This window comes from Pseudophryne corroboree, chromosome 6 (genome assembly GCF_028390025.1).
Source record: "Pseudophryne corroboree isolate aPseCor3 chromosome 6, aPseCor3.hap2, whole genome shotgun sequence".
NCBI lineage: Eukaryota > Metazoa > Chordata > Amphibia > Anura > Myobatrachidae > Pseudophryne > Pseudophryne corroboree.
The window spans coordinates 416253600-416280658 of NC_086449.1; the positions used below are offsets into that span (position 1 = coordinate 416253600).

Consider the following 27059-nt stretch of genomic DNA (forward strand, 5'->3'; position numbering starts at 1 on the left):
TACCCCAAACAAAGGCTTTGAATGCTATTTTTAACCCATGTAAACAGTCTGTAGGTGGCAACAGACATTGCTTCAAAATTATAGGATCCCAGTGTAGTAATAAAAATGGGTTACTGTATAGGGGATACATATGGCTTGTCAACAATCAAAATGTTGGCAAGCATTATGGTGAGCCCAGAATGCAGATGCTGTGATGTCAGCAAGTGTGACTCTTTTAGCATTACAGGTGTAAAGTGTTCTAAGAAGCAATTTACACTTGACGACATCCTAGACCCTGCTTTCTGGGGTCTTCATAATACTTGCTAACAGATTGTCATGATACAAACTACATACCTTGTATAGAAGGTGTTAATGTTTTCTTTGAGCAAATTTTAAGTCATAGGAAAAAAATTAACATTGCCAATGCTTTAATTAAACTAAGATACACACATTAACACTGTTAAGTTATTGCTCACATACTGGGGCACTAAATGTAAACAGAAAAAAAAAAACAGTCAATAAGTGGCATAAGTATTCATATAATCAGTTATCAAGGCACATTGCAGAAGTCTAGGGGTCCGTGGTACTTTCCTACTAAAGGTAAAAGCTCAGAAACAGCATGAGGTGACATGACTCATTACAATGCTGTAAGCAGGTACTGGATCACATAGCCACCCTGCCCCTTCTGAGTCCTGCCCCCTCTGTGTTCCACAGTGCTGTCCTATGTCCTCCTAGCCTTGACCCCTCTGTTTCCAACAGCGCCGCCCTGTCTCATCAAAATCACGCCTTCTCCGTGTCTCACAATGCTGCCATGTCCCATCCGAGTCCAGACTTCCTCTGTGTACCACAATGTCATCTTCTCCCATCCAAGTCCCCCCTCCTCCCTGAATCTTTCATGGCCATCCTGCCACCCTCCAAGTCCCAGCCTGCTTACTACTGCAGTGGACAGTAACAGAAGTGATTGATGTACAGAAAAATGGATTTGCAAACATGACAGTGACTGTTGGCTGAGGGGCTTCCATGTCCCACAGGACATCTCTCCTATGTCTCATCAGCTTAATGCCTGGTTACTTCAGCTCCATGCCCCCCCTGCATACTCCCAACCTCATGCCTCCCCCCCCATGTCTCCTCAGCCTCACAACCCATCCTGCATCTTTCCAGCACCTTATGCTCCAGTACCCCTAGATGTGTCTAGTACCCACCAAGTGTTCACAGGACTTTTTCCAATATTACTCCCACCCTCCCAGTTGCAATTGATCCCACAGTGGCGTTACTCCCCGCCCTACAGTGGTAATAGATCACCCAGTGGCATTAATCGTCCCTATTAAAGTATAATCCCCTCTCCCTCAGTGACCATAAATTCATTGTTTCAATAGAATCTCCCCCATGCTCCACTGTCTACTGATCTCTCCCAAATGGCATAGTCATTAACCCCCCAAGTCATTAACCCTCCCTTCCCTACAGGTGAGCTCAGGTGAGCAGGTCTCACGGGGGACTGATCACCGGTCCCCCTGCTGATCTCTGTACTCGGATTGCAGAGATCAACTAATTGTTCTCAGAAGTTTCCCTCTTTGCACTTTAATTTAACTTTACTGCTGGGTGCATTCTGGTGCGTAACTATGTCAGTGACGTTAGCAGTAAAAGATCACTACATTGCTGCCAGAGTACTGAAGGAGAACAAAGTTGTGTGTTCTGCACGTGTGCAGAATTTATCTCCTCCTAAACTGCCGTGGGACAGAGGGGCAGACACAATGGAATGGGACGTGACTATGTCAGTGAAAGTTCAGCTTTCTTCTCAATTCTCAGCCTAGCAAACAGTGCCAGATGAGTGGTTAACCAAGTATTATTAATATCTGTCTGTAGTCCAACAGATGGACAGACTATTTGTAATGTCTAATATATTTACTGGAGACCAGCATGTACATACACCCTATCAAGATCCTGTGCTTGCCCCTGACTTAATTATGTTCCTTGAACTAGCTGGTGATTATCTTAGGTGATAGACATTCTAATTAAACACCTTTGCTCAACAACAAAACAGCAATGAGATGACTACACAGCTGAAATCTGCCACCAAAATGTAATTTAGGACTTATAGCTAATATTATAAAATAAATAGCTTTTTGCAGAGTTTTGCAGTGCAGTTGTGATACTAGACTCATAAATTTGTTATAGAATACGTTTATTTTATTTTTTCATTTTTCAATGAAAGTTCCATAAAACGTTTCATATCACAGAAATGTAAAATAATGGAATGATTGCAAAAGATGAAAAAGAACACCTACTGTAGTAATGGAAGCTTGTGCAAGAATGATGCTTGATTTTAGTGTTTTATTTAATGTATTTGCAACTCATCATAATCACTTAAAGGATGGTAAGACATATGCATGCAAATTGTTAAATTGTTTATATTGGGCAATATAAATATAACTACTCTTACATGATATTGCATCAAACTCATCTGTTTTACTACCAGTCTTTGAGAAAATGTGTTTATGAATATAGTTATTTTCATTGTATCCCGTAATACAGCAAATGTTCCATCAAACATATTGGAAAACATTTTCTCTAAGAACCTCATTTAACTGTAGATTTACATTTCCCAATAAGAGCCATAGAAATTGCATATTATCTTTAGATGCCAGTTAAATCAAATTGTAATAAACTTTATTTTCCCAAGTAATAACTTCTAAACTAAGTACCATTGAAAGCTAGTAGTAACTTTTTGTTTTTAGAATTTCAAAAAACCCCATACAATACTGATGACACTATTTTTATAAAGAATATAAGTGAATGTCTTATAAAATATTAAGCAATTAAAATTAAACTTCCCTGAAACCTTTGGTATGGGAAAGATTAACTAAAGCTTAAAAAAATGGTGGTGTTACTCATAGTAACTAATCACATTCTACTGTATTCTACTGTAAAATTTATTTGATGCACCCTAGAAAAAGATTGTCAGAATCTAATTGGTTGCTACAGGCAACACCACACTTCTTTTTCTTTTTAGAAGCTTTAGTAAATATTTAGTAAATCTACCCCCATGAATTTCACTAAATCATGAGCATTCACTTTCTTTACTATCACTGGAGGCCAGTATTTGTGCATGGCTAGAGTTCTAGTTTAAAGTTCGTTTTTATGTCATTTTCCAAAAGTGAACCTCTTCAAATCCCTGCCCATTTCAATGGGATGTAGTTGGAATCCTGGCATTCGGTATCGCGGCACTCAGAAAACCAGCACTGGAATCCTGAATGTAAGAATACCAGGGGGGTTAGGGTTAGGCTGCGGGCGGAGGGTTAGGGTTGAGCTGCAGGGGAGAGAGTTAGATTTAGGCTGTGGGGAAGGAGGGTTAGGGTTAGGCTGCAGGGAGGGGATGTTTGGGTTAGGCTGCACGTAAGGAGGTTATGATTAGGGATACTTACCTCCACTGTTCCTGTCGGGATTTCAAGCAGTCGGGATCCAGGGGTCGGTGTCTCCTGGGCTGCAAAAGGAATTGAAGCATGGTTTCAGGCATTAGAGGTAGAGCTGCCTCAGGATATATATGACATTGCCAGACAGTACCTGTCTCACATTACCACCGCCACCTATTACATTCAGGAGGCGTCCTCTGAGGCACATGTGTTGGCATCCAAGGCATCGACTATGTCCATCCTGGCTCGCCATATTCTGTGATTGAGGTCATGGAAGGTGGACCTAGACTCCAAAAAGACCTTGGAGGTACTCCCTTTTAAGGTAGACATCCTATTTGGAGAAGACCTCAATAAGATTGTGGCTGACTTGGCAGCTGCCAAAATTGCCTTTCTCCCTAATACTACTCCTACTGCACCCAAGGTAAAAGGTACCACTTTTCGTTCTTTTGGCCTCAAGGGAAAAACTACTAAGCCCAATATGAAACAATCCTGGGCAGCCCATCAGCCTGCTTCTAAACATGACAAGCCTGCCATATGATGGGGTGGGCCAACCCCTGGGACACCCCAGAGTTGGAGGCCGACTTCTGCGTTTCACCCAGGTATGGTTAAAGACCACTGCAGACACATGGGTGCGAGAAGTTGTCTTTTACAGGTACGCAGTCTCTTTCAAGAGGTGTCCCCCTTGCCAGTTTTGCACGACGATTATCCCTTCGGATCCATTGAAAGCGCAAGCTCTACAATTGGTGGTGCGTTCCCTCCTAGAGACAGGAGTAGTGGTGCCGGTACCTCTATCCCAGCAGGGCAGATGATATTATTCAACCCTGTTTCTAGTACCAAAACCCAATGGGTCTTTACGGCCTATATTCAACCTTAAATCACTGAACAAGTTTGTGAAAGTATCCAAATTCCGTATGGAAATACTGTGCACCATTGTACTGGCCACGGAACCCAGAGACTATATGGTATCCCTGGATATTCAAGATGCTTACCTGCATAAACCTATTGCCATATTGCATCAGCAATATCTGCGGTTTGCTATTGACATCCTCCACTATCAGTTCCAGGACCTGCCATTTTGACTGGCCACGGCTCCTCGGATCTTCCCCAAGGTTATGGCTGTGATGACGGCTCATCTCCATCACCAAGGAATAAGGATCCTGCCATATCTGGATGTCTTGCTGATCCTGGCAAACTTCCACGATGTCCTCCTCAATCATCTGCAACTGATGGTAATCTTATTACAAGCCCACAGGTGGCTCATGAACTGGAAAAAGTCCTCACTGGTCCCTGCTCGGAACATGGTGCACCTGGCGGCGCTGAGGCACACTCATAGTTGACTGTTTCTGTCTCCAGAGAAGGTCCTGGATCCCCAACTGGGTCCTACTGACTGCAGATGCCAGTCTCAGGTGCTGGGGTGCGGTGTTGGAGCAATACTCTTTCCAGGGTCGGTGGACCAAGGATGAATCACTTCTCCCGATAAACATTCTGGAATTGAGGGCACTGTTCAATGCTTTGTCTCTTGCCCTGCCTCTGTTACAGAACAGGCCTGTTCAAGTACGGTCAGACAATGCCACCACGGTTATTCATAAATCATCAAGGCGGCACTCGAAGCCACATGACAATGATGGAAGTGTCAAAAATCTTTTTTTGGGCGGAAAGCCATCTGCCAGCAATATCGTCAGTGTTCATTCCGGGAGTACTCAACTGGGAAGTGGATTTCCTCAGTCATCAGGACGTGCATGCCGGAGAGTGGAGTCTTCATCCGGAGGTCTTTCAACTCCTAGTGGACAAGTGGGGCCTACCAGATGTAGACCTGATGGTGTCTCAACACAATCACCAAGTTCCAGTCTTCAGATCAAGGACAAGGGTTTCTCATTTGGACGCACTGGAAATTCCATGGAACTTTTGACTGCCCTACATGTTCCCTCCAGTGTCACTCCTGCCCAGAGTGCTACAGAAGTTCAAACAAGAAGGAGGAATACTACTTTTATTTGCTGCAGCGTGGCCCAGATGGCATTGGTTCTCAGACCTGCAGGGTCTCTTGATAGAGCGTCCTCTTCTACTTCCTCAATACCTAGATCTCTTTGTTCAGGGCCTTTGTGTCTACCCGGACTTCGCCAGACTGGCTTTGATGGTGTGGCTCTTGAAGCATCACTCCTGAGGGCCAAAGGATTCTCTGAGGCGGTTATCCAAACTATGCTGGAGGCCCGCACACCGGCATCTCCGCGGATTTATTACAGGGTCTGGAATTCTTACTTCACCTGGTGTGCTGCTTAAGATGCATGCAAATTCAGAACTTCCAGACCTCTGGCTTTTCTGCAACATGGCCTGGACTTAGGCCTTCGTCTGGCCTCCCTCAAGGTTCATGTATCTGGCTTGTCGGTGTCGTTTTAAAGAAAAATTGCGTCTATTCATGACATTCATACTTTTACTCAGGGTGTTTTAAGGATTCAGCCTCCCTGTGTCCCTCCTGTTGCTCCATGGGATCTGGCTGTTGTCCTGAATGCCCTGCTAGAGTCTCCGTTTGAACCTCCTGAATCGGTAGACTTCAAATGGCTCACGGTCAATGTCCTGTTCCTACTGGCTATTGCCTCTGCCAGGAGGGTGTCTGACTTAGGTGCTTTGTCCTGTCGTCCACCCTTTCTGATTTTTCACCATGACTGGGCAGTTCTTAGAACTCACCCTGGTTATCTACCTAAGGTTGTGTCATCTTTCCACCTTAACCAAGAGATTGTGGTTCCGGCTTGTATCTCTACTGGTTTGTCATCCAAAGTGCGGTCTTTGGATGTGGTACGGGCTCTCTATATTTACGTGGTGAGGACTGCCTCTATGAGGAGGTCAGATAACCTTTTTGTACTTTTTGGTTTTCACAAACGTGGCTGGCCTGCGAACAAGCAAACATTGGACAGATGGGTTAGAATGGTGATTGCACAAGCATATGCACAGGCTGGTCTTCCAGCTCCTGCTGCTATTAAAGCCCATTCTACTTAGTCTGTTGGACCTTCTTGGGCGACCCACCAAGGCGCGTCCGCTGAACAATTGTGCAAGGCGGCTATGTGGTCCTCAGTGAACACGTTCATTAAGTTTTATGCCTTTGATACTTCCACCTTCCATGATGCTTCCTTTGGATGCCGGGTTCTCATACCCACTACGGCGCATCCTCTCCAATGAGGAACTGCTTCAGGACATCCCCAATGTTTCCCTGTGGAAACCAATGTACCCTGCTGCAGAAAAGGAGATTTATAGTAGACTTACCATTGTTAAATCTCTATCTGCAAGGTACATTGGTTCCACAGGGCACCCACCCTGACACACCTAGCTTCTATGTGTTTGTATGGCATTAGCCGCTGGTCCTTTCTCCTGTCGTGAGAACATGGTTCTATGTGACTAACATCTACCGTCTCTTTTACCTGCTTTTGCATTCTGCATTGGAATGGTTAACGAAACTGAGCTCCAGTGCCTGGAGGCGGGGTTATAGAGGAGGCCCCAATGCATCCTGGGGCAGTCTAAAGCTTTAGCCTGTTGGTGCCTGGATCAAGATTCATCTCTACACCCTGATGTTTCCCTGTGGAACCAATGTAACTTGCAGAAAGATATTTAACATTGGTAAGTCTACCATAAATCTCCTTTTTGTTCAGACTATTGTTTTTCATTTTTCTCCACTTTTTGTTTTTTTATTTTTTTTATTTTTGCTTAGTGGAAAAAAACAATGAAATGTACACCTTTATCTTAATGGAGTTGAAATGATCATTTCCAAGTCTGGTACAAAATCAATGCATACTGTAGTTTATTTGGAAACTGGCATATTGTCAAGAAGATAAGATAATTTTGTTCAGAAAAAAAGAAACCATTTGCTAGGTTACCAAAAGCATTAATGACAAAAATCTTAATGATTCCTTGATTCTTTCTGTGAAAGAAATGTAACAATGAATGTTATTAACACACAGCAACTAACCATCTGTTATCTTTCTTCAATCTGGGAAGCATAACAAGAGGGATAATATTAACCACGGTTGTGTGTTTTTAAAAGTCATGCTGTATAGGAAACGTAGCAGTAGTCCACTCAGGTATTAAAGACACATGATTGGCTTCAATATTCTTATGCTAACAGCATCAAGAAAATGGCCCAATAAGCTGATGCTTGGGCTTGAAAATATTCTGAATAAAGAGGCCTAGAACATGAAACCCCACCTTAGAACATGATTTGGGTGACAAGATTATCTATTAAGTCTGTTGGAGTTCAATTTTACAGATACAAGTATATTACAAAAAAAAAAAGATATGAAAATAAAATAAAAATCTGCCTACAGTGGGGGTTAATCTGGTTGGTTAGCAAACAAAAAAAAAGTTAGCAACTTGGCAAAACCATGTTGCATTGCAGGTGGGGCAGATATAACACGTGCAGATAGATTTAGATTTGGGTGGGTTATATTGTTTCTGTACAGGGTAAATAGTGGCTGCTTAATTTCTACACTGCAATTTATATTTCAGTTTAAACACACCCCACCCAAATCTAAATCTCTCTGCACATGTTACATCTGTGCCACTTGCAGTGCAGCATGGTTTTGCTCAGTTACTATTTTTTTTATTATTTGCTAGCTATCTTGAATAAGGCCCAGTATCTGTAAAAATAAAACTATTATCTGTCCAGTGAACATTAAGGTGTATGTCTACTCTCTGCCCTCAGGAGGCAGCTTGGTGTATGGAGAACAGAAAACTCTTACAATGCAAATTCTCCAGCACTTTATTTGGTTTCCATAATCTTAATTCTTGCACTTTTCAACAAAACTACGTATGCTACAGGGATGTGCGGTGAGGTAAATGGCTCAGGAGACACTGGCCAGTACCAGGGCTAGATTAACACACCATAAATAAGTCAGAGAGTTCTTGTGGGCATTATACAAAGATTCAGCAGTATATATTTGTGGAAATTTGGTGAGTTTGATCGGTGAGTTGCGGAAAAGGTAGGCGCCATAGACTTTATACTTCAGAGTTTTGATTGTAAAAAATATTAGAATAATACAAAGACTATATTTCTAATATAGAGGCATATTTATAAAAAAATTTTGACTAAAATAATTTGAAAAAGTGAATGTGCTAATCCGGAAGTTGGAGGGGAATTAGCACTGCTGGCAGTGAAGGATCCAGCCGGTGTGATCAGCCATGTGTGTCTGATAGACACGTAGGCTGCTCACTGTGCAAAAAATAAAAAGTTTAGGAAAAACAAAGAGTAAGACTTACCTGCACCAAAGGACCATTGTGATTTACAACAGTTCAAAGCCTAAAGGTGCCTATCTTGCAGATCTTTTACTTTAGATATCGTTGGGCATGTATTGTTTCCACACAAATTCAACACTCCTGAGTGTTTTCCTCTCTGTATTGTTTGTGATTGCCCGGTTCCCTGTTTACTGATTTATAGTTACTTACATGTGTGGCTGAATTCTAGGGATTTGACCTTCGTCAACTGATGCTATTTTGTGTTACTGGTTTATGTTTGAAAATAAAATCACTTATGAAGAAAATATGCCGCTTTATATTGTGCTTATAAATGCCAAATTTTAAACTTTTAACATTTTCCATGTATGAAATAAAAGGTATTTAAGACAAAAGTCTACTGGTATGTCCATATTGAATTAGCTTATTGATGTGTTCTTTAAATAGCCACAGATATTATTTAAAATAATAAATGTTTGAAAAGTTCTGATAAGCATAACACATAGTTAACAGGAAAACTGCTATTTTTATAAAAATAAATACAGAATATACTGCAACAGTATGTTCTCTGGAGCACAGGTTGCTAATCTATCTATGTTCAGCTGCTGTAGAAATACAAGTCCCAGCATGTCCTGGCCAGACATGTTATGATTGCCCAAGTTTATTCTTAGCATTGCTTCTCAACCTTAACTTAAAAGCATTACCCTTTAAAGGGGGGAAATCAAATGTATGAAAAGTCAGTTGTGTGTCTGTTTTTTCCCCCTGTCTATTAGATAGGAAAAAAACAGACACTCAACTGACTTTTCAAACATTTGTATTCCCCCCAAAGTGTCAGAGTGCAATTGGTTCTGGGACTCCAAAAGAGGCAGTACCATTATCCATTAAAATATATTCAAAAAAATCTTACTATTAGGTGTCCCTAAAATAAGATACTGAACCATCGAACACTTCTTAACTCTTGGGGGCCAAGCCACACTTACTCGCCCCGACCCTTTGGTCTTTAAGATCCCATTTTTTTTTCATCAATTGGGAATGTTTTTAGCACCAGAAAGGGGAGATTCAATTACCCGTGGTAAAGTACTGCAAGTGAAAACTGAATATACAGGTAGCCTCAAGCTTTAACTACCAAGGCTGTTCAATTCAGGGATGTGCGGCGAGGTAAATATGCCAGTAGGCACTGACTAGTACCAGAGTCATATTTACCCACAATATATGAGCCAAAGGGTTCATATGGGCATTATGCAAAGGTGCAGCAATATAAACTCCTGGAAATTTGGTGAGTTTTTGTTAGAGGTGTGCAGAAATGGTAGGCAGGGGAGGCACTGCCACAGACTTTTTACTCCAGAGTTTTGACTATAAAAATGATTAGAATAGTGCAAAGAAGATATTTCTAACATACAGTCACAACTCTGGCACAAACATTAGTATGACAGAAAAGGCTCTGCCTCACCTGTCTCACCCCACTGCATGTCACTGGATTAGCCTCCGGTTTTTTCCAATAGGCTTGTTAATGCCCATTAACGTAATGTGCTGATGGGCATTAACAGGGGTTAAGAAGCCCTAACTCACAGAAACTGTGAAAAGGTAATGGATTTGTTTATTAACCCATTTGTGGCACCCGTTGACTGCCGATTTATCTGGGATTTTTTTTATACCTGAGGCAGGTGGAAAAAAAAATCCCCAGTGACTCCTGGCTTTGAGGCTAATTGTATAGCCCTGGGGGGGATCAATTAACCCACAGTAATCTACTGTGGCTAATTGAATTCCCCCAAAAAAGTTAATAAAATAATAATGTTGCTGTTTAATAACTTTTTTTCTTTAAATAGCATCAATTTATTGTTCTATGGCAGAATATACAGTTTTTCTTTTTATTTAAACAAAAAAAAAAACACATTTCATGTTACAATACTAACACTACAATGATCTGTTAAAAAGAAACAGATACTATAGCTTAAAGAACTAGCATGCTACTCAGAGGTTAATGTACACAAAATACACAACACTTTTTAGCTTGTGATGTTTAGTTCTCCATGGGAAACTGTATGTGTGACTGGGATAGACAAGAGCACTGTAGATTAACATAGCAGAGCAGGCTGAAATGTCTAGGTGTCTGGGTTTTATTTAAAAGAAATCTATATAAAAGACAGCAGTATTTAATGGAAGAGACATTATTTGATTTGCTTTTGTTGTATCTTATCAAGTGACAGTTCTCAATGGTCCTTGGGCAGTGAATGAGATAAAAGGAGAGGAGTTGCTGTTTTTAGTATGAATAGCTTTTTTGAATGCTGATATTTTGTTAATCTGATAACATTACTATGGACCTTCCAGTTCGTCTGGACATAAGGGGTTTGGCTAAAGCTTTCATTTGAGTATTTAGAACCATAGATTGGAATAAAATATGTCTTCTCTGTAACAATAAAATTTACATTTACAAAGCTGAAATGTAAACGTGGGGCTAGTCCAGAGAACGCACATCTCTAGTTTGCATAGCATATCTTGAAATTGTCCTTCGCATGTCTAGAAAGTGGACACAAGCATATGGACAGAAACTGGCGCTTACACCTACTTGTGCCTGATGTGGCAAAATGTAAGAGGGAAGGATAATTCATTTCTAATGTAAGCTGAGTAGAGTAAAGGTTTGTTTGTGCAATTGTGTAGTAAGCAGATGTTGACCGGGACACTTAAATGACTGAGAGAGCCATATGATGTGCTAGTGAACAGGAGCAAATACTGGATGATGGTGATAACGGTACTAGTGAATGTCTTGTGACTGGCTGTTTGGTAATGCACTAAAGCTGATAGGTGCCTACCTCGTCGCTCACCATATTTTATTCTTTTGTCTGCTTATTGTACCATTTATTTATTTTTTTACTCAAGAGTTTTTCTGCTGTATTTAAGTTACCTTTTAAATGATACCTAATAGTAAATGTATATTTTGCAAGTAAAAGAAACATAGACATAAGTTTGTTACAAATGCATGGCCTAAACTGGGCATATGCTACTGATGCCAACCTGCGTACGTCTCAGTACAGTATATAGGGAATATGCTATTTCTATTTGCGTCTGTTTTGAGTGTAAATTACACAGAATTTGCATCTTATTCTGAGTGGACGTTAGCTACAGTGTAATTGATTTTTTTTTTACCTACACAAAGGAAATATTTGTGCTATTTATTGTAAATAGTATTTGTACAAATGAGTTCTGTTTTCATTGCATATAGTAAGTGAATCCATTTGTCCTTGTATTTTTGTTTCATTTTAGCTACTTATTACAAGGGACAGGAAACTTACTGCATTCATTCTTCATAGGTGGTCTGGTGGTCTGTGTCTATTGGCGGTTGTCCATCTACGACTGTTTTACATCTGTGTCTATGAATGTTAAAGGACTGAGATGCCACCATCGGTCTCACCATTAAAACTTGCACAAGCACACCATATGTGCTGCGTTGTGTACCAGATCTCAGTGGCTCCAGATTGAAATTGGGACTTGTGAGCAGCACATTCTAATGTCAAGTAGCATTCTGACTCTGTGTGCCGTGATGGTAATGATCAGAATAATAGTGAGCACACTTGTAGAGTAAAATAATTGACTGTGCCTCTCAGCAGGTGAGTAGTCAGTCCAATAGCAGTAAAAGTTCAGAGAGTCTTGTCACCAGCATCCAACTTTAACACGTTTCACCACACTAGGTGGCTTTATGAAGAATAGATAGGATAGCTATCCCCTTCTTGATAAAGCAGCAGTGCCTTTGTGTGTGCAATCTGTGTGATGCATGAATATGAATTTTTAGGGATTTTCATGCATGCACCGTAGAGTTTAAGAACTATAGCAGCAGCATAGAGCATACAATGCTCTGGTGTGTGTACATTATGTGTTAGCAAGTTTAATGTGGGAGGAGAGAGGCAAGCAACAGTAAAGGGCAATGATGTACAGATGTGTTCTCCTACATCTTTGCTCCGTGTGCTACAAGTCATGTTACACATAATGCATGAGTGCTGTGTGACTTGGTAGCACAAAGCATCTTTCTCTTATGTCCGTAGAGGATGCTGGGGTCCATATTAGTACCATGGGGTATAGATGGATCCACCAGGAGCCATGGGCACTTTAAGACTTTAATAGTGTTGCCTGGCTCCTCCCTCTATGCCCTCCTACCAGACTCAGTCTAGAAACTGTACCCGAGGAGATGGACAACTTTGAGAGAAGGACTTAACAAAGATAGTGGCGAGAATCATACCAGCTCACACACACAAGGCAAACCAAGCTAACCAGCTTGAAAACTCAGCAACAGCTGAACAAGAATACTTTACCAAGTAACAACAGTACTTAACAAAGAACAAAGCAGTACTGAACCAAGTAACCACTGCAGGATCACGAAGCGCTGGGTGGGCACCCAGCATCATCTACGGACTACGAGAAAAGGATTTATCAGTATGTAATTAAAATCCTATTTTCTCCTATGTCCTAGAGGATGCTGGGGTCCATATTAGTACCATGGGGATGTACCAAAGCTCCCAGAATGGGAGGGAGAGCACGGAGGCTCCTGCAGAATTGATTGACCACCGTGTACCTATTAAGGTACACAGTCAGTGCCAGGCAGTTACTCTGTCACTGTCTACTGGGGCGCTGTGTGTGTTGGCTCCAATCTCTGTGTTTCTCTGAAGGTACTTGGGGGGAAACTGTGTCTGACATTTTCCTGTGTGTGTTTGTATGCTAATATCACATAACCATGTCCAGGGACTCTGTGTCTTGTGCTGCAGAATATGTATCTTCTCCAGAGGAATCCATTCCTTGTACTCAGGAATGTAATATTTCATCTGAGCCCCAGTGGGTGGCTTCTATTAAGGGAATGATATCCCAGATTTCTACTAGGATTGCACATTATGAGACAGAATCACAGATTTTAAAACAATCTGTGGAGGTTTTGTCTGGTTCTGTCCCCACTACCTCAAAATCCCTTGGTGTGTCCAAGAAACATGCGCTTGCTCAGATAATGCCGGTCGACACCGACTCTGACACGGCAGAGGGTGATGCTGATATGCAGGGGGGGGTGAGGCTTCCCTGGCTAGAGGGGTGTAACTCATGATTGAGGCTATTAGGGATGTGGTACACATTACTGACAAACCACCTGAGCAGGTTGAGGAGGCTTATTTTACAGACAATAAGAAAGCCTCCCTGACTTTCCCTGCGTCTAAGGAATTAAACCATTGTTTGAAAAATCCTGGGAAAATCCAGAGAAAAAAATCCAGATCCCAAAGAGGGTTCTTGTGGCTTTTTCTTTCCCTGAGGATGATAGGAAAAAGTGGGAAAACCCACCTATAGTAGACACTTCTGTATCTGGACTGTTTAAAAAGGTGGTGTTACCTGTCCCGGGGTCTACCGCTTTGAAAGAACCGGCAGACCGCAAGACTGAAACTATGCTCAAATCCATATACACTGCTTTAGGAGTGGCGTTAAGGCCCACTATTGCCTGTGCATGGATTTCTAAAGCCATAGTAAAGTGGTCAGGCACATTACTAGAGGACTTAGATTCTATGGATAGAAGTGACATTGAATTGTTTTTACGTAACATACAGGATTCTGCGGGTTTCATGGTGGTGGCCATGAAGGACCAGGGTAATCTGACTGCAAGTACATCATCCATGGCTGTCTCAGCATGCAGGGGACTCTGGCTACGCCAATGGTCTGCAGACGCGGAATCCAGGAGGGAGAATTGTGGAGAACCTACCCTTAACAGGTCAGGCTCTATTTGGGGAAGCATTGGATGCGTGGATCTCCACGGCAACCGCTGGTAAGTCAACCTTTCTTCCCTCAGTGTCTCAGATGACGAAGAAACCTTTTTCTACGTCCTCTGTGCAGTCCTTTCGGTCTGCCAAAGCTAAAAAGTCCAATACTCCTACCACTTTCTTCAGAGGTGGGCGAACAAAATCCAAAAAAAACGGCACCTGCAGGTTCTCAAATCCAGAAACCTGCCTCTGTGTCCTCAAAATCCTCAGCATGACGGTGAACCTCCCTGCCTAGAGAACGGGCAGGTGGGAGCGAGGCTCAGACATTTCAGTCACGTCTAAGTGTCGTCCGGTCTGGATCCCTGGGTACTCGATATTGTGTCCCGGGGGTACAAACTGGAGTTTCAAGAGCTCCCACCCCACAGGTTATTCAAATCAGGCTTGCCAGCTTTGCTGACAGAAAGGGCTATCCTTCAGGAAGCCATTCTCAAATTGGGAAGGTCTGCTGTAATTGTTCCTGTCCTACCTCATCTGGTAAACCAGGGTTACTATTCAAACCTGTTTGTGGTACCGAAACCGGATGGTTTGGTCAGGCCCATTTTGAACCTGAAGTCGCTAAACCCTTATCTAAGGGAGTTCAAGTTCAAAATGGAATCTCTGAGAGCAGTGATCTCAGGGCTTGAGGAGGGGGAGTTTCTGGTGTCCTTTGACATCAAGGATGCGTACCTCCACATTCCGATTTGGCCACCACACCAGGCTTACCTCAGATTTGCACTGTTGGACTGTCACCATCAGTTCCAGGCACTGCCATTCGGCCTCTACACAGCACCGAGTGTGTTCACCAAGGTAATGACAGAGACTCTCCACCGTAAGCAGGGGGTGATTATAATTCCATATCTGGATGATCTGCTGATAAAGGCATCTTCCAGGGAGAGGTTATGGCATTCCATTGTTCTCACAACTTGACTGCTCTGGGATGGATCCTGAATCTTCCAAATTCACATTTGGAGCCGACAAGGAGATTGTCTTTCCTGGGGATGATCCTCAACACAGAAGTGCAGAGGGTATTCTACGGCAGGATTGCCGTGTCCAAGATCTGTTAAGGCCCACTCTACTCGTAAAGTGGGTTCTTCCTGGGCAGCTACCCGGGGTGCCTCGGCTTTACAGCTTTGCCGAGCGGCTACTTTGTCAGGGTTGAACACGTTTGCTAAGTTTTACAAGTTCGATACTTTGGCCTCTGAGGACGTAAAGTTTGGTCAATCAGTTCTGCAGGAGCCTCCGCGCTCTCCCTCCCATTCTGTGAGCTTTGGTACATCCCCATGGTACTAATATGGACCCCAGCATCCTCTAGGACGTAAGAGAAAATAGGAGTTTAATTACCTACCGGTAAATCATTTTCTCGTAGTCCGTAGAAGATGCTGGGCGCCCGCCCAGCGCTTTGTGATCCTGCAGTGGTTACTTGGTTCAGTACTGCTTTGTTCTTTGTTACTTGGTTAAGTATTCTCGTTCAGCTGTTGCTGAGTTTTCAAGCTGGTTAGCTTGGTTTGCCTTGTTTGTGTGAGCTGGTATGAATCTCGCCACTATCTGTGTTAAGTCCTTCTCTCGAAGTTGTCCGTCTCCTCGGGCACAGTTTCTAGACTGAGTCTGGTAGGAGGGGCATAGAGGGAGGAGCCAGCCCACACTATTAAAGTCTTAAAGTGCCCATGGCTCCTGGTGGACCCATCTATACCCCATGGTACTAATATGGACCCCAGCATCCTCTACGGACTACGAGAAAAGGATTTACCGGTAGGTAATTAAAATCCTAATTTATGTGTTCTTCACACACAAATGCATATTGGTCACATAGTAATGTAATAGGATGCACAAGCATGTTCTGCTGATTAAAATGATATGCAGCATGCCTATATTATGTGTGTGACTGCAACTGTATTTGCATACACAATGCTATGCTACAATGTTATCCTGGAAAACACTGTAACATGACATTACTGATATTACCAGTCTCAGAAGTTGCTCGTGCGTCCTTTTGCATTACTTTGAGACGAAGACACATTTTCACGGGATAAAACGCAACCAAGTCCCTGCCATGACGCTGTTTAGTGTGACTGCATCAAGGATGTAAGAGAACACATCTGTATGGCTCTTTCTTAGTACAAGAATATTGTGTAAAATATAATACATGTGCACATCCAGATTTTTGTGTTCTGTGGCCACGCACCTTCCCAATGAAACAATTATTTATTTATTATTACCAGAAATTTATATAGCGCACACATATTCCGCATTGCTTTACAGAGAATATTTCGCATGGGAGCTTACATTTTTTTTGGAGCCAATTTACCTACAAGTACCGTATTTTTCGGACCATAAGACGCACTTTTTCTCCCCAAAAATGTGGAGGAAAAAGTAGGTGCGTCTTATGGAGCGAATAAGACATGTGTAGAGCCATCGCAGATGGAGTGTGCGGGTAGCACCGGGTCCTGGATGCTGCTGCTGCTGCGCCATCATCTCAGAGCCCAGCAGCAGAGCCGGCATCATGTGACTCCCCTGCTCCCCCCCCACCTCCTCCTTACTCAGGAGTGCACCGCGGGCAGCGTTAGCTGAGAACCTGGACACAGGGAACCACTGGGTCTGTGTCTACAGTACTGTCTACAGTGTGTGTGTGTGTGTGTGTGTGTGTGTGTGTGTGTGTGTGTCTATGTGTATGCTGGCTCTGATGTGTGCGTGTGTGTGCGTGTGTGTGTGTGTCTATGTGTATGCTGGCTCTGACAGAAGGCTGCACTGTACAGAATCACAATCTGCAAATGCTTGTAGGATTCTATGAGAAATCACACAGAACTGGAACTATTTGGTTCAGAATATTTTTTTTCCTGTTTTCCTACTCTAAAAACTAGGTGCGTCTTATGGTCAGGTGCGTCTTATGGTCCGAAAAATACATATATGATTTTGTATTGTGGGAGGAAACCAGAGAACCTGGAGGAAACCCACGCAAACACGGGGAGAACATACAAACTCCTCACAGTTTGGGCCATGGTTGGAATTGAACCCATGACCTCAGTGCTGTGAGGCAGTAATGCTAACCATTACACTGTCTGTACTGCCATGCCCCTATAGTGTTGTTACAAGCCTTTGTCATGCACTGACCCTATTTTAAACATGGCAGGCACCCAAAGGAAACTTTCGCCCTGAGTTCCACAAGGTCTAGAACTGGCCCTGTTGCCAATTTAGGATTTAAATATTGTTTCTTTTCAAATGTAATATGCCACCACATTGGCTAGGTCCCTAATTCAGTACAGGGGAGGGGGGTGCCAAAATATCTCCTTGCTCCGGGCACCATGGCACCTAGCTACACCTCTGCCCACACTTAGGACAGGTCGGATAAGAGTGACCTCCACATTTAACTAATCTAGCAGGTGTCAAGTAGGTTTTATGGAAAATAAAAAACTGAATTTGTTGGAATCTAATGGAGATCATGGCTCGACGAGTTCTCTAGCTATGTCGCATTCGTCATCACTTAGAGGACCTAACTCTTTTTTCCTAACATACCCGCAATGAATTTAACTCGCCCTAGTTTGGTTATAAACAATTTTATTGGGGAAGGAGTGAGGACTGGCGGGCAACACATTTAAGTTGTAATTAACGGGGGAAAAAAGGTCTGGGGAAGATCAAACTTATCCTTCAATAATTACATTTCTTTTTAATTGTAAAATTATAAAAATAGTCATTCATGTCTCTTATTTTATTTTATACATTATTTTATTCCATGTTCTTAACCTCAGCTGTTACTGTTGGAATACTAATAGGAAATGTGAAAATATATTCATTGTAAATGAATGCATGGTTATTTACTTTCATTTTTTACATTAAACTAAAATCTAGAGCAACAAATAAATCTCAGTTGTTTTGTGTAGGATTTAAAAGGTCACAATACCCTTTAGTAGAGTACAAACATAGTAAACGTCCATAAAATTCCACATTGATTTTTCCCCTCCCTTAAAACAGCTCTAAACAGTGGGACTGTACTGCTTCCTATTCAACAAGTAATGATTTAACAAGCTGTTCAATAGTCTCTACTGTGGGATGTTATTGTCTAAAAGGGGATCCTAAAATGTTTGCACACAACTCGTTTCTCTGTAAGTTCTTTCATGACTTTGCAAAGCTTTACTTTCTCTAGTAGCTCTAGTATTGTAGAAGGGTTGCAGTTAACACACCGGCTGTCAGGATCCCCGCATTCAGGATATCGACGCCAAAATCCAGCCAGCCGACAATACCAACAGGGCTATTCCTACTCGTGGGTGTCCACGACACCCACACAGTGGAAATAGATCCTGTGTTATGAGCGCAGCGAGCCACAGAGCCCGCAAGGGTACTCTTAGCGCTCGTCCCACTGCCGGCATTCTGACGGATGGGATGCCGCTGTCGGGATATTGACAGCCGGCATTCCGTCCACTGGCAAATCGTATGTATTCCTTCTAAAAGGCTTCAAACTTCTTTAGCTACCGGACTGATTTGGTTGAATGTATTTTTTTTTATAGTGCTTAAGGTGGCCTAATTAAATCAAATTACTTATATTGATTTATGCGGTTGACAAATAATCCAGTATAATCCTTTGTAGCTATCCAACAATTATTGTTGGTAGAAAATGTAGTTGAACATAGATTGTATTAAAAGGTAGTCAGACGATTAAAATCCAACTACTGTGCCAAACTAAGCAGACACTGAAGGTGTCTGTCAGATCAAAATTGTTATGTATGTGAAGTGATTTATTTTAATATGCGCTAACTGTAAAAATGGATTTCTAAAAGTAAAGTTAGACTATGAACCTTGATTGACTAAAACTATACATACATGTATGTATATATATATATATATATATATATATACAAACACACACACACACACACACACACACACACACACACACACACACGTGCATTAATAAATTATCCATCAAAAATACAAAAAAAATGACAATCAGAAATAAAGTGAAGCATTTCTCTTTGCTGCCTTTCAGTGAACTGGGTTTGTTTTAGCCAATTTTATGTTAACATTTATGCTGCCTTATTGTGTTGCAAAAGCATGTTGATTGTTTTTTTAAAGAACTTCAACCAAAAAATTATTATGCAGGGTGATAACTAAGATAATATCACAGTGAGAGAATTCACTCTAGTTTTTTCACCAGGTTCAGTTGAGTGATCCCCCAACTCCATGGTAATACTGGCTGGCAGTTGTAAGAGTACTCCTAGCGCTCCACAAGCCAGCCCCAGAAGTCATTGCAAATTCATGACCTGACCTTACCCAACTCTGGGCTTCTACTGTAGTTCCGGTTTCACTAAAAAACAAAAACAAAAAAAAACCAGAAAATAAATATATTGGAAAACTGGAAAATAAAATGATTATTTTAAGAAATAAGTGCTTTATTTGAGTAATAAAATATTTTTTAATTTAACAATTCTATATTATTGCAATCCAGAGATGCTAATAGGGTTAAGAGGATTGCAACAGTATGGGGACTCTAGAGAGACCTGGATATATCTGGAGATACTCATTAACTATTTATGGCAAAGGTTGTTATTTCCAGAGAAATTTCTTTTGTTAATAAAGCTATAAGTGCATTGTGTCCATAACCCTTATTAAACTTCCATAGCCAACACCTCATCAACTGTCCGATCAGCAGTATGAAAACAATTCAACAAAAGTTGTAATAATTTAACTTCTCCAGGTGTTGAGCCCTTGGGAACTAACACATTCTGAACCCACTTGGAGATGGTGAGATCATCACTATGATAGTAGTGTCGGCAGGAGTTCTGTAAACCGATGATCTTTCTAACCATGAACGCAAAATAATATATTATGCAATTATAATGTAGGTTTAGTTAAAATAAATATTATATTTTTTTTGTTTCTTTCAGCATCTCGCAGAGAAAGCAGAAGAGATACAAGGATCCCATCAATGGAGGGAAGATTTGGTAAGCTGTCATTTTTACACATAAATAACGGCCAGGAAACTTTTCATCTTTGTGTCTATTCTTTGCAAATAAAATTCTAACCAATTTTTTACATAGCGGTGGGATATGAGGAAAAAAGAACGCTCTTTTTTTAAAGTTTTGTATTTTAGAACAGTATGTTTTTCAGTGTTACACTTACCTTTGGAAGAATAGGTTACTAATCCAACTACTGAAATGTTCTCCTTTTCAGAGTGGCTACTGTATATCCAGGTTTTATAGCTAAAGCTTTCAAATGCAGTAAAGGCATGTTTGCATAATTATGGAAACATGCACAAAGGAAAAAAAGATGCATACACAGTTGTGAAAGTCATGTTATATGGGGGAGCAGGTACAAATAGAGGAATATAATGGTCTTTGGCTTTAGCGAACTGCATGGGATAGGCTGTATGTGACCGATCCACTGACACTGATTGGTGGTTTCTTTCACACATGGTCATGGATTATGCTTTTTTTGACCATGTTTAAAGTTTTGTCTTTGCATATACGAGGTATGAAGTTGTTTATGCTGTATTACAGAGATTTTGAAGTTTATATGTTTAATAGTGAATGCGTTTGTTGCATATGAATTATAAGGTTTACAACATGAGCCCAAGAGGGATGCAAGTGTCACTGATGTGTGCCTGGTGTCAACCAGATGCATATGCTACTCTTGCTGAACATATCGAACTTGGAGCTCTGCATATGGGTAGAAACACATTACTTATGGATGAACCTGTTCAATTGTATCTTATGATCATTATTCAGAATTAGGGGCAAATGAAATGAAACAGGGAAATTTGTTCGTGGAACAAACTATGTTGCAATGCAAAGGGTGCACATGCATTTTGGTTTTTGTTTTCGTGCATTGAAAATGCACACTGCTTTTTCATGTAGCGAGCATGTAAATGACAGCTTAGTTTTTACTCTGAAATTTACAATGAAGCTAGGACATGTCACACCAAACTTTATATCTCTCTGTAATTTTTTGGGGGAGCAAGAGTGGAGCATGGATTACCTGTCATTACCTGCAATGAGGCAACCAAGCCCCCAGAGGAACAGTTGATCCTTTTTTTGGTTTTCTAACTATGCACTAGGCCCATAACACATCCTTTTTAGGTTTAGACGCCTCCTGGGGGAAGGGGGGGGGGGTGTAGGGTTAGGCTGGAGGGGCTGTTGGGGGTTAGGCTGCGAGTAGGGGGGGTTAGGTTTAGGCCCTAAGGTTGGAGGGTTGGGGTTAGCCTGTCTGGGGGTGGGGTAGACTTAGGCACCCCTGGGGGTAGGTTAGGGTCAGGCACTAAGGGGGACGTTAGAGTTAGGCTGCAGAGAGGGAGGGAGAGGGAGAAAACAATCTTACCTCCCCCTGTATTGATTTCAACTATCGGGATGCCGGCATCAGTATTCTGACCGCCGGCATCCTGTACACCAGCAAATCATGCTGAACTCATAAATATATATGCCCTGTGTATACCTTCATATTCATTTTCAATAAATCTTTGTCTGTAATATGCTGGAATGCAGCATGGTTCCTGTTAATTCATTCTAGCATGAAGCATATTGCACTTAATTCCCCTGGCTCTCAGGGAATTCTCCTGGTTTTCAGACTGAAGTCCTGGGTCCAGCTGCTTGAAACTGTACACACTGCAGAAGGGACCTGGGTTATTGTCGGGTTATCCTTTTGCTGGTGCTTGGAATTATCTCCAAGCGCTTGTGATCCTGTTCTCTGCATACTTTTAGCCTGGATTGCGTCTTTATACTGAAGAATACCCGAGTCAGTCCCAGATTCGACCTGGGTTGGGACCAGGGTTGAAACCCCAGGACACACAACCAAGGTTTACCCTTTCCGACCAATCCTGGAAACACGTTTCCCCGGCAATAGTCAGAGGCTTGGTCTGAAATTGGTACCACTGACATTTTACCCTTTGACCCCAAGGGCCGGATTGAATTACCTGTGGTAATAACCATCTGCAGCAGTGCTCATATACTAGGCTGATTGCTGAAATTTTTTTTTGGGGGGGCATTATGTTTTTTTGTACACTATAGCTGGGATACCCATGCCCAGTGGCATAACTATAAATTAGGTGCCACCCACCCAAAAAGTTTCAAATTCCCCCCTTCCCATGGTACTTGCTCGTTTTCAGGGGATTCCCCTCCCTGGCTCCCGCCACTGCAGGCCTGTGTCCCCTTCATTCCTGCCCCTATTGAAAATGTCCTCATTTTCAGGGGCTCTGCTTGTTGTCTAGGAATTCCCCAACCCTCGAGCCGCGGGTCTGCAGTTCTGTGCCCTCATTAAAAATGTCCCTTCCTAAATGGCCGCTGCCTCCTCTAGCATCTATAATAAACTGTCTCCTCTGAGGCAATAGGCATTTTGGGAGCATCATTTTCAATGGGGGCACGACAAACCTGCAGACAATTATCTTCAGGTCCAGGAAGTGGCGTAGCAGTAGTCCCCACTGACCCCCATCACAGGGTCTGCATGGGCTATTGCTATGCCACTGCAAATGGAATAAAGTAAATCTCTCTTAATGTCAACCAAGTCTAGCCTGATCAGCACAGGACTGAATTCCCTAGGGGGAAAATGCAGCCTTTCACCCTGGGTCAGTATGTGTATAGTAATTAAGTTGAAACTATTAAAAAAAAAGAAAAAGTTTCTAATCCACTACAGGTTCCAGTAAACCCTAGTATGCCTGAACCTCTGAAGTCATAGCCATAACTGCATGCTAGAACTACAAGCACCAGCATGCTCTGGCAACCTATATTTTAAAAGATACTTTCAAATTAATACGCGCACACTCATACCCTCCAAGATTTAACACATAAAAACCGGTACAAATTTAGGAAAGGGGCGTGGTCATGGGTAAAGTGGGCATGGCCACACACCCTTTCCTATAGTTTAAATGTAAATTTGTGGAGTCATAAATCGGGACAAAAGCCCTTTTTGGCTGTTACAGACCATAAAGGTACTGTACCTGCCAAAAAGGTACAGTTGGAGGGTATGAACACTGTGATAAAATGACTTGATAAAAATAAAACTACTTGTGCACAATCTCATGTATTACTTATTTATCAATAATTGCTTACCTAAAATCTTGGGAGGTGCTCTCCTACTTGGAAGTCCATGCAGAAAACGTAATGGGGAACTATTCAAATAGGCGTAAGTTTCATTCTGAAGATGCTCCATAATATGTATAGGGGTTTTTTTTTGTTATATTTTAAAACTCCACATATAAGTTAATCATTTACACATATAAAAGTGAAAGACAATTCTCTGTAGAGAAAAAAAAAAGTTCAATACTAACAATAAACAGAGTTCACGGTTCATCAAGTGTTTGGGAAATTATCAGTGTGCACTGACATAAAGATCAATGAGTCTGTAGCTTGAACTTAACGTGCAGTACGGCAGGTACAAAGCAAGCACCCATGTGTATTTTCCGACCAAAGGGCTTTTCATATTAACTAAAATTACTTTTTGCAATCTCAGCCTTACCTGTCTGGAACTGGAAGCTGTAATGATGAGTAAAGGCTTTCTACTTATATACTGGAGTCAGAGGAAATGAGCAAATACAATTGTGTGATAATGGATTGCTTTGCTCTAATCTGTGTTTTTATACAAATGTAATAAATAACCAAATAAATGAATTTAAATAATGTTTCCTACTACATACATTGCTATTAGGGAAGCCAATCCCGGGCCATTTTTTCAATCCCGGGTATCGGGATTGAAAAATGGCCAATCCCGGGATTCCCGGGAAACCCGGGATTGGCTTTTAGCTATGTGTCCGCCCCCCCCCCCCCCGTCCCACCCCGCCCCGCACACATAACTCCCCATATACCGGGGGCGGGCGGGTGGGGAACCTCCTCTGGTCGCTGCTGACAGCTCCTGGCAGTGGCTGATGGCCGCTCAACGCTGATCCCTCAATCCCCGGGATTGGAGCTTCCAATCCCGGCCATTTTTGGCCCTAAATCCCGGGATCCCGCCGATCCCGATCCCAGGATTGGCCACCATAATTGCTAGCAAATGAAATATGTCTAATCTTTATTTGAGTCAATGATGTGGGTGGGAGATGTTTCTGCAGCATACAGTGAACTCATTACCGTATTCTGACATGTAAGGAAATGTAGAACAATTCTGATTATCCTCCTATGTGACATTTTATATAGATTGTTAAGATTTAGTTTCACTTCAAGTATTTTCATTAAATTATTGATGCACAATAATTTATAATCCACTGTGATACATAATATGATTGCTGTTTGTTGGCATATCATACAATTTCTAAATTACACTATTACTTAGTGACTAGTAAATTATTTATAAAACTATTTTTTTTAAGCAAGGTTTTATTAAAAAATCACATCTATTTAGGATGTGACATGTATTTGAATGTGCAGTATTTATTTTTCAATACTATTTTACCAATTCTAATGCAAAATGTCAGGACTGTTGATATGTAGTACGTAGCGGGATACATGCAATATCCTGGCGGATGGGATGCTGACGGTCATATGACCGACACCGGTATCCTGAAGTAGAGAATCCTGATAGGGTTTGGGTAAGTAAGTATGTTTACCCTACCCCCAATCCTAACCCTGCCTTCCAAAAACCTAACCCTAACACTATCCCTCGCAGCCTAACCCTAACCCTCTACGGTGGTGCCTAAACCTAGCCCCCATCCTGCAGCCTAAACTTAACCCTCCCACCCCCGCAGCCTAACCCTAACCTTCTCCAGGGGTGCCTAACCCTCACTCCCCACAGCCTAAGCCTAACCCTATCCCCTACTGCCTAATCCTACAACACCCCCACAGTTTACCAAGCTGGAGTCCCGGGAAAGCTTGTTTGGGACCATGGCGCCGGCATTTCAATACTTGTCGGGATACCAAACAACGGTATCTCGAACGGATCCCATAGTAGCACATATTCCAACAAGGGCTCTGCTACCAATGTGCTTACCTATGTGCCACTGCTTACCAATGTACAGTATTATAATGAATTCATGTGCTACTGCTACCAGACTGATTCCTTAGTTCATGACACTCTGGTACCATAGTATTACCCAGAGTTTCTGACATCATGGTACCAGTGTGTAATCCTGAGTTCCTTACACCCTTGTTATGAGAGTGCTGTTGTCAGGAATCTGCATTTTACATCATGTCACTTACCAGTGCTCTGATGTACTGGCCTCCGGAGGTCACATCCTTAGCCTGGAGGCATGTTCCATGATTGCCTGCAATGTGGAGAGACGCTGTCCAGTGTGTACCCGACTTGCCATACAGCGTGTACTCCGATGTTTTCCCACCATCTGCAGAGTATGGACGCCGCCATGACACCTGCAGTCAGCTGACTTGGTGCTATTAACTCCTGAGCATTAGAGCGTTCACATGACTTGATTCTCCAATCCCTGCTGACCAGGGGGTATATACTCAGAGTTCCTGCTCAGTATCATGGCCTTGAACAACGCATCACATCCTGTAAACAAGTGTCTCCTGGCTCCAGTCTCCTGTCTTCAGAGATTCCCCTGTGTATTAGCTCCGTGAAACTACAGGCATCACCTATCCAGTTTGGTGCAGTTCCATCTGCATTCAGAACCAGTCACCAGCAGTCTCCAGTGACTTCCTAGCTTCAGTGTCTCCGTGGAACTACAGGCTCCAGCCATCCAGCTCTGCTAAAACTCCTTCCACAGTCATCTTCCACTTCTACATTCAGTAAGAGACTCTCTCCAGGTGTTGCCTCCTCATTCTCACCTGTGTGTTGTTAATCTGCATTCAGCACTGTGCTACTGCATCCAGAACTTAAACAACCAGCTTGTATATTACCAACTGTCTCCTGCTATAGCCTTGCATGGCTCTGTGGACTTTGTGCATATATTCTGACTGTGTGAATCTATTGCTGTCGGTTTCCAGACTGATTACCAGAGTTACTTATTGCCTGTATTTACTACCATCGGTTGCATTACCTACCTACTACATATTGATCCTGTTACCATCGGCTTCCAAGCCAGCCATCGATGTTCACCAACGGCTTCCAGGCCGATCATCGCAGTTTGCTAATTACACTGGTTCCCAGACCAGTTCATTACCTGTGACTGTTATTATACCATTTTTATTACTTAACTCCAGAGTACTGATTTCAGTTGCCATCAGCTCCCAGGCCGACCATCATTACTTGCAAGTTGCTGACGGTTTCCAGACTGAATACCAAAAGTTACTTATGGCCTGTGTTGTTCCATCACATTCCCCCATCGGTTTCCAGGCCGATCCTCTGTGTTATTATTTATCCTCAGGATACAGGGGGTCATTCCGAGTTAATAGCTCGCTAGCAACTTTTTGCTGTGCTGTGATCAGATAGTCGCCGCCTATGGGGGAGTATTTTTGCTCTGCAAGTGTGCGAACGCTTTAGCAGCCGACGGCACAAAAAAGTTTGTTGCCGTTTCTGAGTAGCTCTGGACTTACTCAGCCGCTGCGATCACTTCAGTCTTTTTGGTCCTGGAATTGACGTCAGAAACCCGCCCCCGAAAAAACGCTTGGACACGCCTGCGTTTTCCTCTCCACTCCCAGAAAACGGTCAGTTGACACCCATAAACGCCGTCTTTTTGTCAATCACCTTGCGATCAGCTGTGTGAATGGATTCTTCGTTAAATCCATCACCCAGCACCAATCCTCTGTGTACCCGTACAACGTGCCTGCGCATTGCGGTGCATATGCATTTGCAGTTTTGCCGAATTTTAACCTGATCGCAGCGCTGCAAAAAT

The 27059-nt window shown here is 42.3% G+C and overlaps 1 protein-coding gene across 7 annotated transcripts in view; it reads left to right on the top strand.

Annotated features, from left to right (window-relative positions):
- CACNA2D1 (calcium voltage-gated channel auxiliary subunit alpha2delta 1) overlaps positions 1 to 27059 on the top strand; it is a 1227493-nt gene that overhangs the window by 477669 nt on the left and 722765 nt on the right. For all 7 annotated transcript variants that reach the window (XM_063926939.1, XM_063926941.1, XM_063926940.1 and 4 more), the window contains exon 4: positions 20239 to 20295. In XM_063926939.1, coding sequence (XP_063783009.1) covers positions 20239 to 20295 — 57 coding nt within the window. The remainder of the gene's footprint in view (positions 1 to 20238; positions 20296 to 27059) is intronic.